Raw genomic sequence first — 18,581 nt, 5'->3', positions numbered from 1 at the left:
AACAACGGGCGGGTGCGGGCGGATGCGGTTCTGATCAAATGTTAGATCGGGTGGATTGCGGATGGTTGACGACTTTCTGATGCGGTTGCGGATTAAATAATTGCCTATCCGCGCATCTCTACTAGACGTATAAGATTTCATGGGATTTAGCGATTAGGAGTGACCGATTGTTTGGTAAACGTATAGCATGTTCTATATGTTATAGTTATTTGAATGACTCTTACCATAATATGTTACGTTAACATACCAGTTGGTTATTTATGCCTCATATAACGTACACTTATTCAGCCTGTTGTTCACTATTCTTGATTTATTTTAAATTGCCTTTCAAATGTCTATTCTTGGTGTTATAAATAAATGATAAATGGGTTATACTTGTATAGCGCTTTTCTACCTTCAAGGTACTCAAAGCGCTTTAACAGTATTACCACATTCACCCATTCACACACACATTCACACACTGATGGCGGGAGCTGCCATGCAAGGCGCTAACCAGCAGCCGTCAGGAGCAAGGGGTGAAGTGTCTTGCCCAAGGACACAACGGACGTGACTAGGATGGTAGAAGGTGGGGATTGAACCCCAGTAACCAGCAACACTCTGATTGCTGGCACGGCCACTCTACCAACTTCGCCACGCCGTCCCTAATTTGGCTTTTATCAAATAAATTTCCCCAAAAAATGCGACTTATACTCCAGTGCGACTTATATATGTTTTTTCCTTCTTTATTATGCCTTTTCGGCCAGTGCGACTTATACTCCGGAGTGACTTATACTCCGAAAAATACGGTACTTTTATACGGTAGTTTTATACTTGTGAGTAGAGATGTCCGATAATGGCTTTTTTGTCGATATCTTCTATTCCGATATTGTCCAACTCTTAATTACCGATTTCGATATCAACCGATACCGATATATGCAGTCGTGGAATTAACACATTATTAAGCCTAATTTTGTTGTGATGCCCTGCTGGATGCATTAAACAATGTAACAAGGTTTTCCAAAATAAATCAACTCAAGTTATGGAAAAAAAATGCCAACATGGCACTGCCATATTTATTATTGAAGTCACAAAGGGCATTATTTTTTTTAACATGCTTCAAAACAGCAGCTTGGAATGTGGGACATGCTCTCCCTGAGAGAGCATGAGGAGGTTGAGGTGGGCAGGGTTGGGGGGGCAGGGTTGAGGTGTGTGTGGGGGGGAGGGGGTGTATATTGTAGCGTCCCAGAAGAGTTAGTGCTGCAAGGGGTTCTGGGTATTTGTACTGTTGTGTTTGTGTTGTGTTACGGTGCGGATGTTCTCCCGAAATGTGTTTGTCATTCTTGTTTGGTGTGGGTTCACAGTGTGGCGCATATTTGTAACAGTGTTAAAGTTGTTCATACGGCCACCCTCAGTGTGACCTGTATGGCTGTTGACCAAGTATGCTTGGAATTAACTTGTGTGTGTGAAAAGCTGTAGATATTATGTGACTTGGTCGGCACGCAAAGGCAGTGCCTTTAAGGTTTATTGGTGCGCTGTACTTCTCCCTACTTCCGTGTACACAGCGGCGTTTTAAAAAGTCATCAATTTTACTTTTTTAACCTATACCAGGGGTCGGCAACCCAAAATGTTGAAAGAGCCATATTGGACCAAAAATACAAAAACAAATCTGTCTGGAGCCGCAAAAAATTAAAAGCCATATTACATACAGATAGTGTGTCATGGAATTAAGAGGACTTAAAGGAAACTAAATGAGCTCAAATATAGCTACAAATGAGGCATAATGATGCAATATGTACATATAGCTAGCCTAAATAGCCTGCTAGCATCGATTAGCTTGCAGTCACGCAGTGACCAAATATGTCTGATTAGCACTCCACACAAGTCAATAACATCAACAAAACTCACCTTTCATGCACAACCTTAAAAGTTTGGTGGACAAAATGAGACGGAAAAAGAAGTGGCATAAAACACGTCCTAGAAAGTCGGAGAAAGTTATACATGTAAACAAACTACGGTGAGTTCAAGGACCGCCAAAATTAGTAGGACAAAACGGCGCTCGCCAAATACTCGAATCAGTGAAGCATGTTTAATATAAACAGTATGCTTTGTAACAATTAGGGAAGTTTGTGTCATGTTTGTCCTCCTACAGAAACCATATTAAAACAAAAATATATTTTTTTCCCCTCATCTTTTTCCATTTTTCATACATTTTTTGAAAAAGCTCCAGAGAGCCACTAGGGCGGCGCTAAAGAGCCGCATGCGGCTCTAGAGCCGCGGGTTGCCGACCCCTGACCTATACCAATAATTTTGGAACCGATACCAATAATTTCCGATATTACATTTAAAGCATTTATTGGCCGATAATATCGGCAGTCCGGTATTATTGGACATCCCTACTTGTGAGTGTTGATGACACAGCTTTGCATCAGTTGATATTCTAGTTTCAAGCAGGTTTTACTCAATATAGGTCATCAAATCTCAGCAACAAGCTGTAATAGCTTACTGAGATCATTTAGGACCAAAACACTTAAAACAAGTAAAACACTCTAACATAAAATCTGCTTAGTGAGAAGAATGATCTTATCAGACAGAAAATAAGCAAGTATCACCCTTATTTGAGATATTTAAGCTTACTTAGATTTCAGTTTTTGCAGTGTGTGCTACGCTTCATCTATGCATCTTCATTCAACATGGAAGTTGTTTTAAGTTGCCGCTAGGGGCGACCGCCGCTTTGCCCCGTCGTCAAATGAAAACAGAGGCGGACCAGTGCGGAAAAGAAAACACGGCCATCAATAGGGCCTCTTGTGGGTGCACACGCACAACAAACATATTCTATTACAATGTTTTGTTTTTCCACTGTAATCATTTGCACATTTTTTTTCATAAAGTGGCGCAACCACAAAGCTTCAAAACAAGCCGGTTACAGTTCTGCCTAACAGTGCTTCAACTGACGCCTTTAATTAGCTAATCAGAGGCATACGTCGGGTTTAAACAGTGCAGACGCTTTTTCAGGATTTGGGCAAACGTTGTGGAACGTTTAGCAGCTGTGACGCCGAAAATAGCTCGCAGGCCCTCCCGGAATAAGCAAAGCGAGATGATTTTGAGCATGTGCTTTTTTTTAATGATTTTTCCACGTTTAAATATTCCAAATCTGCTCCTGTCGCAGAGTCCTTCAGGACGGCAGACCACTTTGGAAGCACCGCCTTTAGAAACAAAGCCGGATTTACCGATTTTGGCCAGATGTCAAAGGTGAGTAGTGCACCCATCAGTCGTGTTTGCACAATAGTTTGATTACTCCGTTAAATGGACGTTTACATTTGAAGTAAAGATATGACTTAGCATCTTGTCTGTCTCAAAATCAGGGGTGTCCAAACTTTTCCACCGAAGGCCACATCGAGAAATTTTAAGGATACTAAAAATGACTTTAAGAAACTATTCCACTGTAGGTCATTGAATAAGTTACTGTAAGAAAACATCTCAGTGTTGTCTTGTTATAGGAAACAAAGAAAAGTTGTTGACTCTAACAACGAACGCTATTGAACTACTATTAAATGTTTTCATAGGATTAATCACACTTAAAAAATTTGTTTAATCACAATACATTACTTGCATGCATCATTTTAATTAAGTCATATTTCGACACAAAAGCATTCATCCAGGAACATTTTTCAAATGTTTTACTTGAATGTAATATTTGCTAACAGTTTTATCTAAAGTCGGGTTAATTTTGAAGTGAAGTTTGCCAGCGAGCACACTAGACAGAGTCTACTCAATCAACTTTGCACTGACGCATACTTGCCAACCTTGAGACCTCCGATTTCGGGAGGTGGGGGGTGGGGCGGGGGCGTGGTTGGGGGCGGGGCTACGAGGGGAGGAGTATATTTACAGCTAGAATTCACCAAGTCAAGTATTTCATACATATATATATATATATATATATATATAAGAAATACTTGACTTTCAGTGAATTCTAGCAATATATATATTTATTTTATTATATATATATATATATATATATATTATATATATATATATATAAATAAATAAAAGAAATACTTGAATTTCAGTGTTCATTTATTTACACATATACACACACATAACACTCATCTACTCATTGTTGAGTTAAGGGTTGAATTGTCCATCCTTGTTCTATTCTCTGTCACTATTTTTCCGACCATGCTGAACACCCTTTCGCAGGTACCCAGAAAGGTTTCGAGTACCACCAAAAAAACTGAATCTCTGAAGACAGTATAAAAATCTGTGTTAAAGGTGTACAAATACTGTTTGTATAATAAGCATGTTATTTTTTTTACAAATGAGGGTTAAGAGTTCAGTACTAAAAAAAAAAAAAAAAGAATGCGGCTTAAGTACAGTTTTTTAATTGAGCTGCTGCATTTTTTGGTTGGGTTGTTTATTTATTTTGAGTAACTTCTATACATTTCTAAAAGGGGAGGAATGTAATAGTGATCTATGTTTGTCTGTTGCCATCTCCTGGTGAATGTTGGCTATAGCGTACTGGGGTTACTTTTTGGTTGGCCAACGATTTACGTGGTGTTGCGCACCTGACGTCACTCAGGTCCGCATGGAGCTGGAGGGGGCGTGGCTTCCAGCTCCGCCTGAATTTCGGGAGATTTTCGGGAGAAAATTTGTCCCGGGAGGTTTTCGGGAGAGGCGCTGAATTTCGGGAGTCTCCCGGAAAATCCGGGAGGGTTGGCAAGTATGCACTGACGTATGCATTGACTGACCGTATAACAACCCGCTCCTTATTTTAGGTAACCATCCGCAGAAAGTAAAGGAGCATTTGTGGGCAAAATAAACAGCTCAATTTATCTGTATTAATTACGGGTGTAACGGTACACAAAAATTTCGGTTCGGTACGTACCTCGGTTTAGAGGTCACGGTTCGGTTCATTTTCGGTACAGTAAGAAAACAACAAAAAAAATTGTTTTTTTATTTACCAAATGTGTAAACAATGGCTTTATCCTTTTAACATTGGAACACTATAATAATTCTGCCCACGTTAATCAACATTAAATTGCCTCAATTTGTTGCTCAGATTAAATACAATGACAAAACTTTTCTTCTACATATAAAAAGTGCAACATTAGACAGTTTCAAGTCAACTCATCATGCTTAATTTATTACAGCATTTGAGAAGCCTGTAGTTGATTTTTATTATGTAAATGTTATATTTGTATCAACATGTGATAGCAGGGACCCTGCCATTCAAAACTAGGCTGCTGCATTACTAATGATTAATTTAACTATAGCTGAAAAAATAGTACAATAGCAATAGGAGAGACTATTCATCCCTGAACACCATGGAGTTCATGTAGGCTTTATGATGCAGTTACATTATTATATCAACTATCAGAGACAGAAACATTTAACATAATGTCCTTTTTTGCTGCTTCAACACAGCTCAATCAACACAGAAAAAGGTAAAGTGAAATAACAGACAGACAGGGCTTTGCGGTCCGTAACACACACACTCACACTCACGCACGCACACACCGCAAAATGAGCTAACGTTACGCTAAAAGCGAATTAGCCTTTACCTCAAGCCAGGACTGCGAGCGAGCTGAGCTGCCTTTTATATTTCTAGAACGTCAAGTCATAGTGATGTTACTAGTAGTTGACTGGGAGATATTTATTATAATTTGGGGAGAGTCCGCTGCCTGATGCTTACCTGCTAAACGCTAAGCACTGACTACATGCGCTCTGAATACGCACTGCTGATTGGCTGTTACCGCTCTGTTTGTAACCAATCAGGTGGTTGTGTGGGTGGGACAATGCTGGGTGCTGTGTAGAGGACTGACTGAGGCAGAAGGAAGCGGAGCAGCTTGTTAAGACTTTAGCTTAAATAATATGTTCCTGTGGAAACTCGTTCGGGACACCTCCGAACCGAACCGAAACCTAAATACACGTACCGTTACACCCCTAGTATTAATACATGAATAATGCAGTTCTCTTTTATGATTAATCTCATTAATGTTTTATGATTAATCGCATGAGTTTAAGGGGAACTACACTTGTTTTGGAATTTAGCATATCATTCGCAATTCTTATGTGAGACAAGAACAATCATGTCTTTCTCTTTTTTGTGCATTGTGACTAGTGGAAAACTGTTAGCAAGATGTAGCCAACAGTGAAGGTAATGGGGATATGATATATTCCACCTATAAAGCCCTCTTAAAAAAAAACCTCCAACATTTTATGTACTGTAAATGCTGTATGTATATAAGTAATGTAGTATCAGGCACATTCATAATACTATACCTTGCCAAATGTTGGTAATTTTAAGCATTGCCGGAACTTTTATATTTGGCGGCATTGATTTCACAGAGTGCATGGCAACAAACACTAAATCCTTCAACAATATCAGCTACGAATAATCATGGCAGACTTCAAGAGCTGCAGTAGCTACGTTACCTCCATGATCATAGCCCCCGGCTACTAAAAATAGTACCTTGTAATATAACAATGTTGCTAATACTTGGTTAATACACTGCAAAAAGTCAGTGTTTTAAAAAATAAAAAAAATAAAATAAAAAAAAATTAGGGGTATTTTATTTGAACGAAGCAAAATTATCTGCCAATAGTACAAGAACATTTGGCTTGTCAAGACTTTCCAAAACAAGTAAAATTAAAGCTGCAAGCAGCATTGGTCGGGCCCGCATATTTGGCAGGTGCTAGTCCTAAGTGTCCCAATACTTTTGTTCAGTTTTCGTCATAAGTGTCCCAATACTTTTGTCTACTTTTAGTCCGAATTCTCCCAATACTTTTGTTTAGTGTACCTACCTTGTCTGCATTGTGTGGGCACGCTGGTGCTTCCTGCTTTTAAGCAGCCTTCTTGAAAAAACAGCAGCATCAGCGCAGCGGCTCTTTGAAGGGTCATAAAATCAAAACCGGAGCCGGTATTAAAACTCTTTCGATAACTTTTAATCAAAAGGGTTCAATCTCTCTCCTGTGTTAGTTTGAAGCCGAAACAACAAACACGCTCAGAGGAGATAATGTTTGAAGAAAGGTGACCGGTTTTTACAAAAATGTTGTGTTGAAGGGGGAATAGCAAGCTTCTTGTAGATTTTTGCTGGGGGTTGTCAATTTATGAAATGTAGGTCTAAGTGAGACCTACGGAGAGGATTTTGTTTCATGTCTCTCCGACCTTCCCAGTGGGAGTTACAGGCAGTTTTGTCATTTCTTTCTCCCGAGGAGCAGTTTTTTCTCCGTTTTATTAAAAAATTGCTCTAAAGCGCAATTTTTAAATTTGGGGTTAGGTTTTTTTATTAGATCACAATTTTTGCCAGTCCTGATGTGTGCGTTCAGTTTGGTGAGTTTTGAAGCGTGTTAAGGGGGTCAAATTACAGCTCAAAGAGGCAAAAGTGACTGTTTTTAGTACTTTTTTGTCTTGAAGGGGGAATTGCCAACTTCCTGTTGATTTCTGCCCGATGATATACAATTATGAAAACTAGGTCTAAGTCAGACCTACATAGAGGTTTTTGTTTCATGTTTCTCCGATATTCCTAGTGGGAGATATAGGCAGTCTAGTTTTTTTTTTTCTAGGGGGCGCTAGAGCGCAATTTTGAGTTTTGGGGTTCGTTTTTTTTATTAAAAGACAATTTTCGCAGGTCCTGATGGGTGGATAAAATATGGTGAGTTTTGAAGCATGTTAAGTGGGTCAAATTAGTGCTCAAAGAGGCGGCGGAAGAATAATAATAAAGAAAGAATAAAACCTTACAAATTCAATAGGTCCTTATGTCCCATTGCATAAGGACTCCCTGTGGGAGTCCTTATGCAATGGGCCATGCGGGCCCTAATTATCTAACTTCAATGAACCCAAAAAATACCTTTAAAATAAGAATATTCTCACTAATAACAAGTGCACTTTTCTTGGTAGAAAAAAAAGAGACCTTTTTGCTCAATATGTATATCCTGACATGATATGCGCTCGGCATTACATTTCTTGAAACCAGCAAACTTATACTAAAAATTAATTTATTGTTCTTAATGAAGAGGCAACAAGGCAAGCGCTTGTTACTCTCGGGGTCTCCTAGCCGCTCAGGCAAATCATATGGTCTAAAAATGCATTTTTCCATGGATAACATGACATCATCGCGCCAAGTGCGTGCTCTTTCAGTCAATTAGTGCGCATATATACAGCCCGGCCCCAGGCCAAAAATGTTTTGCTTGTAATTTTGAAGAATTTATCTGAATGTGCATGAACTATTTCTGTTCAAAATTGTTAGAAATGTTAAATGTTTAAATATTAACTGTCAGTTTACTGTACTGTGCCAACTGTACTACTATATGAGTACGCATTTTCTATTGTTTCATTGAAAATAAAACAGCAAAGTCCATTTGGCTGTCATCTGTTTTAATTATGAGACACAATTGTGTCAAAGTCATGATTTTTTTTTCATGCTTGAAATAAGAAATGATTACTTTGAAAAAGTAGTTTTATACTTGTGAGTGTTGCTGACACAGCTTTGCAACAGTTGATATTCTAGTTTCAAGCATGTTTTACTCAATATAGGTCATCAAATCTCAGCAACAAGCTGTAATATCTTACTGAGATCATTTAGGACCAAAACCCTTAAAACAAGTAAAACACTTTTAACATCAATCATCAATCAATCAATGTTTATTTATATAGCCCTAAATCACAAGTGTCTCAAAGGGCTGCACAAGCCACAACGACATCCTCGGTACAAAGCCCACATAAGGGCAAGGAAAAACTCACCCCAGTGGGACGTCGATGTGAATGACTATGAGAAACCTTGGAGAGGACCGCATATGTGGGTAACCCCCCCCCCTTTAGGGGAGACCGAAAGCAATGGATGTCGAGTGGGTCTGACATAATATTGTGAGAGTCCAGTCCATAGTGGATCCAACATAATAGTAAGAGTCCAGTCCGTAGTGGGGCCAGCAGGACACCATCCCGAGCGGAGACGGGTCAGCAGCGCAGAGATGTTCTCAGCCGATGCACAGGCGAGCGGTCCACCCCGGGTCCCGACTCTGGACAGCCAGCACTTCATCCATGGCCACTGGACCTGTGCCCCCCCCCCCCCCCCTCAAGGAAAAGGGGAGCAGAGGAGAAAAGAAAAGAAACGGCAGATCAACTGGTCTAACAGGGGAGCTATTTAAAGGCTAGAGTATACAAATGAGTTTTAAGATGGGACTTAAATGCTTCTACTGAGGTAGCATCTCTAATTGTTACCGGGAGGGCATTCCAGAGTACTGGAGCCCGAATAGAAAACGCTCTATAGCCCGCAGACTTTTTTTGGGCTCTGGGAATCACTAATAAGCCGGAGTTCTTTGAACGCAGATTTCTTGCCGGGACATATGGTACAATGCAATCGACAAGATAGGACGGAGCTAGACCGTGTAGTATTTTATACGTAAGTAGTAAAACCTTAAAGTCACATCTTAAGTGCACAGGAAGCCAGTGCAGGTGAGCCAGTATAGGCGTAATATGATCAAACTTTCTTGTTCTTGTCAAAAGTCTAGCAGCCTCATTTTGTACCAATTGTAATCTTTTAATGCTAGACATAGGGAGACCCGAAAATAATACGTTACAGTAGTCGAGACGAGACGTAACGAACGCATGAATAAAGATCTCAGTAAAAGTAGTTTTATACTTGTGAGTGTTGATGACACAGCTTTGCAACAGTTGATATTCTAGTTTCAAGCATGTTTTACTCAATATAGGTCATCAAATCTCAGCAACAAGCTGTAGTATCTTACTGAGATCATTTAGGACCAAAACCCTTAAAACAAGTAAAACACTAACATAAAATCTGCTTAGTGAGAAGAATTATCTTATCAGACAGAAAATAAGCAAATATCACAGTTTTTGCAGCGTATGCAGGTCAAGGTATGTAAATAGAGTATTATTGGCAGTTTTTAGAGGTCTTTATAGGTGGAATAGATCCATCCCATTTAGATACATTGTTAGCATTTTTTTTTACGTGTTCTTGTCTCAAATAAGCATTGTGAATGATAGGCAAAATTCCAAAAATATGGCGGTTCCCCTTTCATGCGTTAACTTTTTTTTTTAGCCTTAATTACGTTTTCAGAACATCCATTGGAAACAAAACTAACTGCCGATTGACACATTGAACATCTACCTCTGTTTTAAAGCATTAACCACTTAGGATGATGTAAATACTGAACATTTTCCTTGTGTGTTAACAGAAGCCCGATAACCCTGTTCTCCCATCAAAGAAAAGCATGCCTAGCCGGCCTGCACCTCCCTATGGTAAGTTTGTGTGCGTGTGTGCTAGCTCCACCTGTACCCAAGCTAGTTCTGAATAGTGTTCCCTCTGTAATAACGAGGGTTAGCTTCTCAGGCAAATACCGTGACACACACTTGACACTTCTTACGATCTAAAACCTACAACATTTTAACATGAAAATTTGAATGGGTACTCAAATAACAGTGCACTTAGTGGTAATTTTTGGGGATGAGTACAGAATCAATGCTCTGAGACTAGAGATGTCCGATAATGGCTTTTTTGTCGATATCCGAACTCTTAATTACCGATTCCGATATCAAGCGATACCGATATATACAGTCGTGGAATTAACACATTATTATGCCTAATTTTGTTGTGATGCCCCGCTGGATGCATTAAACAATGTAACAAGGTTTTCCAAAATAAATCAACTCAAGTTATGGAAAAAAATGCCAACATGGCACTGCCATATTTATTATTGAAGTCACAAAGTGCATTATTTTTTTAAACATGGCTCAAAACAGCAGTTGGAATTTGGGACATGCTCTCCCTGAGAGAGTTAGTGCTGCAAGGGCTTCTGGGTATTTGTTCTGTTGTGTTTACCGTGTTTTGGGGAGTATAAGTCTCTCCGGAGTATAAGTCGCACTGACCGAAAATGCATAATAAAGAAGGAAGAAAACATATACAGGTAAAAGCCAGTAAATTAGAATATTTTGAAAAACTTGATTTATTTCAGTAATTGCATTCAAAAGGTGTACCTTGTACATTATATTTATTCATTGCACACAGACTGATGCATTCAAATGTTTATTTCATTTAATTTTGATGATTTGAAGTGGCAACAAATGAAAATCCAAAATTCCGTGTGTCACAAAATTAGAATATTACTTAAGGCTAATACAAAAAAGGGATTTTTAAAAATGTTGGCCAACTGAAAAGTATGAAAATGAAAAATATGAGCATGTACAATACTCAATACTTGGTTGGAGCTCCTTTTGCCTCAATTACTGCGTTAATGCGGCGTGGCATGGAGTCCATGAGTTTCTGGCACTGCTCAGGTGTTATGAGAGCCCAGGTTGCTCTGATAGTGGCCTTCAACTCTTCTGCGTTTTTGGGTCTGGCATTCTGCATCTTCCTTTTCACAATACCCCACAGATTTTCTATGGGGCTAAGGTCAGGGGAGTTGGCGGGCCAATTTAGAACAGAAATACCATGGTCCGTAAACCAGGCACGGGTAGATTTTGCGCTGTGTGCAGGCGCCAAGTCCTGTTGGAACTTGAAATCTCCATCTCCATAGAGCAGGTCAGCAGCAGGAAGCATGAAGTGCTCTAAAACTTGCTGGTAGACGGCTGCGTTGACCCTGGATCTCAGGAAACAGAGTGGACCGACACCAGCAGATGACATGGCACCCCAAACCATCACTGATGGTGGAAACTTTACACTAGACTTCAGGCAACGTGGATCCTGTGCCTCTCCTGTCTTCCTCCAGACTCTGGGACCTCGATTTCCAAAGGAAATGCAAAATTTGCATGGTTGGGTGATGGTTTGGGGTGCCATGTCATCTGCTGGTGTCGGTCCACTCTGTTTCCTGAGATCCAGGGTCAACGCATCCGTCTACCAGCAAGTTTTAGAGCGCTTCATGCTTCCTGCTGCTGACCTGCTCTATGGAGATGGAGATTTCAAGTTCCAACAGGACTTGGCGCCTGCACACAGCGCAAAATCTACCCGTGCCTGGTTTACGGACCATGGTATTTCTGTTCTAAATTGGCCCGCCAACTCCCCTGACCTTAGCCCCATAGAAAATCTGTGGGGTATTGTGAAAAGGAAGATGCAGAATACCAGACCCAAAAACGCAGAAGAGTTGAAGGCCACTATCAGAGCAACCTGGGCTCTCATAACACCTGAGCAGTGCCAGAAACTCATCGACTCCATGCCACGCCGCATTAACGCAGTAATTGAGGCAAAAGGAGCTCCAACCAAGACTTGTAGTCCGAAAAATACGGTATGTTGTGTTACGGTGCGGATGTTCTCCTGAAATGTGTTTGTCATTCTTGTTTGGTGTGGGTTCACAGTGTGGCGCATATTTGTAACAGTGTTAAAGTTGTTTATACGGCCACCCTCAGCGCGACCTGTATGGCTGTTGACCAAGTATGCATTGCATTCACTTGTGTGTGTGAAAAGCCGTATATTTTATGTGACTGGGCCGGCACGCAAAGGCAGTGCCTTTAAAGGTTTATTGGCGCTCTGTACTTCTCCTTACGTCCGTGTACACAGCAACATTTTAAAAAGTCATACATTTTACTTTTTGAAACCTATACCGATCATTTCCGATATTACATTTTAAAGCATTTATCGGCCGATAATTTCAGCAGTATGATATTATCGGACATCTCTATCTGAGACCATAGTGAGTGAACTTCAAAATAGAAAGGGAACGCTGTACGCACTTTTGTTTGTCGCAAATCCACTGTGAGCCAGGACAATATGCCACAAATAGGCCGCACTTCCCTATTTGAGCTTCGAGCTGCCACAAAATAATTGAGGTTTTTTTTTAACAGGAAACCTGTGTTTCACGCAGTAGCGTGACCCTCCAGTTAACATACTTTTAAAGTCGGACAATGCAAAAAAATTTACTCAAGTGGAAAAAAAAAACGTGTGTGTGTGTGTGTGCGCGTTACTCTTGCAAAACCCACAGGCCATGCCCAGCACCTGCCCTTCCACTGTGACCTTGCACTTGTGCCTTTAAGCAGAAGCCACAGCGTGAGAAAGTCAGAGTTCCTTTTTGCTCAACCACACAGAGTGGTGCGGGTTAGGCTAAATGTGAGGTCAATAATAAGATGATAAAAAACACTATTCTATGGCGGAAATGGCGCCGCTAGCCTGCAAAGAATCTCAAAATTTATTTTTTTTGTGAAGGAAAATGGCACAATACACAGACTGCTACATTGAAATCCTGCACCTTTTTATCCAAATTTTCACCAAAATTATTTTCTTCCTTGTCCCGTGCCACACATTGATCCAAACTACGACAAGCATCAAGGGATCGACAGACTCCATCCATGTATTTTTGTAGACTCGAGTACTCTCAGCTTTTTTTTCTTGCAAGAGCTACAGTTCGATGTCTAAGTATTAATCTGCACTCTGCTTCCTGTCACAATTCTGCAACACAAGATTGCTCACGTGTTAAGTTAAGTTAAAGTACCAATGATAGTCACACACACACTAGGTGTGGTGAAATTCATCCTCTGCATTTGACCCATCACCCTTGTTCACCCCCTGGGAGGTGAGGGGAGCAGTGAGCAGCAGCGGTGGCCGCGCCCGGGAATCATTTTTGGTGATTTAACCCCCAAATTCCAACCCTTGATGCTGAGTGCCAAGCAGGGAGGTAATGGGTCCCATTTTTATAGTCTTTAATATGACTCGGCCGGGGTTTGAACTCACAACCTACCGTGGTGATAATAGAGGTTAAATATTACTATTTATTATCAATATTTTTTTTTTAAATGCCACGGATAAATGCCGATGCAAATTTCAAATATAGGTGCCGATAAATGGTCGATGTATGATCGCTCACATTGGCACGTGTGGGGGGTCGCATCTTTCTGCGGGGTTCGTTCTCCCGGGATGCAGACGGACCACTCCGGACAAGGCGTGCAGGGAGGAACATGATTTAATCTACAAAATTAAACACGTACCAAAAACAGAAATTCCTAAGGTACCAAATTAGCTCATGAAGCATAAACTAGGAGTCAAGAAATACTAACGTAACTTGTTGCGTTCAGCAAACAATGAAGCCACTCTGAGCGTGGCGAGAAAGGGGAATAAATAGCTCTCTAATTAGTGGTCGACAACAGGTGAGCGTGCCGACCACTAACCAGAGGCAGGTGAACCCAATTAATCCCCATGGAAACTAAAACAAACCCAGAGGTAGGGATGATGTTTGATAAGAAATTATCGAGTTCGAGCCCTTTATCGAATCCTCTTATCGAACCGATTCCTTATCGATTCTCTTATCGAGTCCAGGTAGGTTGTTGTATATGGAAAAAACACAATATTTGGTTTAACAAAAGCTCACTTTTATTTTATAAGAAGAAAAAAAAATATATATATATTGACTGTTACCCCCCTAAAAATATGTTTTAAAATATTGTGTGTTGTTACCCAAAGTATATTAAGTGGGATTTTTCAGAAAAACAAATATATACAGTAACACAAAAACAACCTGTCTCTGTGATCACTATAGGTGTATAAATAATAATATAGTGCTAAATAAAATCAGTCCCTTGGGCACAAAACTGAAAATAATACAGCTCTCCAAAAAGTGCACTTCTGCTGCTATTGGAACATACTAACTACACACACTATGACACTAAGAACACCACAGTCATCAATCAACAATTCTTCCCCCCTTACATGAGAGCGAAGCCTGGCAATAATTGCATATTTCCTGTTCTGCCCTCACTATATGTGTTGAGGTTATACAGCTTGGCAGACAGCTAACAAACAATCCAAAGCAGATTAATCCATTTAGGCTCTTTATTGTTGTTGATCTTGCTTTGTCTTTTCCTATCTTTACTTTTGTCTTGCACTGGACTGTTATTTTTTTTTTAAACTGAAATACACACAATGACAAATGTATAAGCTATGTGATTCAATTAACATACTGAAATGTAATACACAATATGTAAATATTAGCTTCACACAAATATACAGTACTATCATCAAACAAATACTTCTGAGTGTTGAAACTATTTCGATGGTGGAAATATACGACTGGCAGCCATTTTAAGTCCTCAAAACATCCATTGAAACAGTGCACAAAAATCGTTTTTCAATAAACATCTTAGTATCAAACTTAACCACTTTCCACCTTAATATTGAGTTACATAAACAAGTTAAACAGTTTACTTACAGACTTATCTTTTCCAAGGCTTGTAAGAGCTAACACAACTTGTCTACTTCTCAATTGTCTCAACCCGGAAGTGCCCAAACTAATGACGCGTAGTATTTTCATATCGCCACAAGGTGTCAGTAAGAGTCTACAATCAAATGGGCATAACATTGCAGGTCCCAAAGGGCATTTCCTGTACAATGGGAAGGGATTCGTTCCCAGGGATTCGATTAAAGAACCAACACTTTTTCTTTACTGCATACTTGCCAACCTTGAGACCTCCGATTTCGGGAGGTGGGGGCGTGGTCGGGGATGGGGCAGGGCGTGGTTGGGGGCGTGGTTAAGAGGGGAGGAGTATATTGACAACTAGAATTCACCAAGTCAAGAATTTCATATATATATATATATATATATATATATATATATATATATATATATATATATATATATATATATATATATATATATATATATCCTGAAAATATGCAAACAAAACTGTGTTTAGATAATTGATACTTCAAACTTGCATAAATAAATATTAAGGAATATAACATAACTTGGTTTCTGAGAGCTTCAAAATATAATGAATAAAAAGCTAAAGTTGTTGATAAACAAGCAATTATTTTAATAATTAAATATGGTCATTTTAAATGAATTAGTATGATAATTTAAAATGAATTATATCAAATATGTTTATTTTAATGTATAATTCTATGGCTGGATGTAATAAGGAGTCAGAAAAAATAAAAATAAAAATACAATAAATGTTGATGTTTTTAGCAAAATATAGTAAAATTTTATTTAGTTTTTTTTTTTTTAAATTAATAAATATATTTATTTTTAGGTAAGATAAACACAATAATACAATTTATCTCTAGGCTGGATGATTTATTTCTTGTCACCCTGTTGTCCTCCCGTCGTGAAAAAAGGCAGTCCTCACTCAGGTTTGCATGGAGCTGGAGGGGGCGTGGCCTCCAGCTCCGGCTGAAAATCGGGAGATTTTCGGGAAAATATTTGTCCCGGGAGGTTTTCGGGAGAGGCGCTGAATTTCGGGAGTCTCCCGGAAAATTCGGGTGGGTTGGCAAGTATGCTTTACTGTAGTGGCCTCGATAACGGGAACCGGTTCTCAAAAAGGGATTCGAGTCCATGGAATCGGTTCTTTTCTTATCGAACAACCGGGAGATCCGATTTCGAACATCCTCCCTACCCAGAGGTGCACAAACAGGAACTAAGGGAGTCCAAAACTAACAGAAAATAACCAAACATGATCCGAGCCACGGATCATGCCACACATGACATATGTCTTTTTTTTTTTTTGCTCCTCTGTGTCAGCATGATGAATTGTTTTATTTTGTGTTCTCCTGCCAGAAAATGAAGGCGAGCAGGTAAGATCGGTCGGCCAGTCCGCATCCCAGCTTTTTGCATGTGCCGCGATCGTGCCGACACGTTCGAAAAAATGTCTCGGGGATCCGACCTGGCATGTGCGAGGTGGACTGTGTGGGCCGCGTGTCTTTGTGCTTTCATCTGCCTTGTTTCTTTGCTGCAACATTCATCTCAAATCAGCTCCAGCCACGTTTGGATGTACTTTTCCTTTCCTTTATTTTTTGTTTTTTTTGACAAATTTGCATCCCAAGTCTAAGTTAAGCCTTTTTGCCTCCTGCTGTGTTTCCTCTGGTAACATCTATGTTTTTGGTGTTCTAGTTTGGAAGTGAAAGCCAGCAGCTGGAGTGGGCCAAGCGGGAGAGCGAGCGTGAGGAACGTGACAGGCTGCAGCGGCTGAAGGTCCAGGAGCAGCAGGACCTGGAGCTGGCCATCGCTCTTAGCCGGGCCGACATCACCAGCTCCTGAGAGGCGCTCGACAAACTCCACTCCTCCTTCCTTCCCAGCTTTCTGACGTTTGCACTGACACCGAACCAACACTCCAAAAGCCCTCCGAGACCCTGAACCAGTGATGCACCCGCCATGCGATGGCATCGTGTCAAATAACTGCGCTTTTTTAAATTCATTGCTCCCAAACATGATGCCATAATCATGGCCAGGATGGATCCTCCTGGTACATCGCGTGCTTTCATTTGGACTCAACGTAGCCATCTAAAGGAAACACGACGCAGGTGGCCACTCAGGTTTTGTCTCTGTTATGCTGCCTTATTCCAAAGCCTGCCAGGAAACTAACTTTTTTTTAATTATCATTATTTTTACTGTGTTTTATTGTATTTATAAGCAAAGGTGTGAGTGAACGTGTGCTCCATGAATGAACTTGTTAAATGCACTAAATCAGATGTTTTTATTTTTCAGAGATTCTTTTGGAGGAACTTAATATCCTGTACCGTATTTTTCGGAGTATAAGTCGCTCCGAAGTATAAGTCGCACGGGCCGAAAATGCATAATAAAGAAGGAAAAAAACATATATAAATCGCACTGTAGTATAAGTCGCATTTTGGGGGGAAATGTATTTGATAAAAGCCAACACCAAGAATAGACATTTGAAAGGCAATTTAAAATAAATAAAGAATAGTGAACAACAGGCTGAATAAGTACGTTATATGAGGCATGAATAACCAACTGGTATGTTAACGTAACATATTATGGTAAGAGTCATTCAAATAACTATAACATATAGAACATGCTATACGTTTACCAAACAATCTGTCACTCCTAATCGCTAAATCCCATGAAATCTTATACGTCTAGTCTCTTACGTGAATGAGATAAATATTTGATATTTTACGCTATCTGTGTTGGCCCTGCGATGAGGTGGCGACTTGTCCAGGGTGTACCCCGCCTTCCGCCCGATTGTAGCTGAGATAGGCTCCAGCGCCCCCCGCGCCCCCAAAGGGAATAAGCGGTAGAAAATGGATGGATGGATGGGTGTTAATTTCACACATAAGTCGCTCCTGAGTATAAGTCGCTAGAGATGCGCGGATAGGCAATTATTTCATCCGCAACCGCATCACAAAAGTCGTCAACCATCCGCCATCCACCCGAACTAACATTTAATCAAAACTGCACCCGCCCGCACCCGCCCGTTGTTATATATCTAATATAGACGATGCAAGGCATTAGTGAAGTTATAAAGCTTTTTTGCCTGTTAAAGAAAGGAGACTGATCCAATGCAGCACAGACATTCAATGCGTGCCACGCTGTCACGGCCCAGACGCACACCAGTGCGCAATCATCTGGGAGCCGCGCTGAGCGCACCCCCAAGCGCGCTCGCGCCACTCAAACTGCTGCAGGCAGCTGCGTTCTATCTTGTTTTAACATCCTGTGGCACTCTTCTGGGATCACGGCGGACGAAACTGCTCATGCTCAGGGTGTTTGTGGAGGTTCGGGGTTTTGCTCAAATGTGATGCACCATGTTAGATGTCCCGGTTTTGTGACTGTCGTAGACATAAACGGCGTCGCAGCTCTTGCAAATCACGTAGCCAGCATTACTATCATCCCGATTTACAACCTCATAAAAACGAATCCACGCTGAA

General features: G+C 40.4%; 1 protein-coding gene across 2 annotated transcripts in view; it reads left to right on the top strand.

Moving 5' to 3' along the window:
- Window positions 1–18,202, top strand: part of LOC133618454 (epidermal growth factor receptor substrate 15-like 1) — a 71,420-nt gene extending 53,218 nt beyond the window's left edge. The window contains exons 20-23 of one of the 2 annotated variants that reach the window (XM_061978812.1): window positions 3,146–3,228; window positions 10,174–10,237; window positions 16,474–16,490; window positions 16,807–18,202. In XM_061978812.1, the coding sequence (XP_061834796.1) occupies window positions 3,146–3,228; window positions 10,174–10,237; window positions 16,474–16,490; window positions 16,807–16,953 (311 nt within the window). In that variant the 3' untranslated portion in view covers window positions 16,954–18,202. The remainder of the gene's footprint in view (window positions 1–3,145; window positions 3,229–10,173; window positions 10,238–16,473; window positions 16,491–16,806) is intronic. The other variant, XM_061978813.1, reaches the window with a different exon arrangement.
- Window positions 18,203–18,581: the final 379 nt, after the last annotated feature.

This window comes from Nerophis lumbriciformis, linkage group LG19 (genome assembly GCF_033978685.3).
Source record: "Nerophis lumbriciformis linkage group LG19, RoL_Nlum_v2.1, whole genome shotgun sequence".
Taxonomy (NCBI): domain Eukaryota; kingdom Metazoa; phylum Chordata; class Actinopteri; order Syngnathiformes; family Syngnathidae; genus Nerophis; species Nerophis lumbriciformis.
This window is presented reverse-complemented; position numbering and strand designations above follow the sequence as displayed.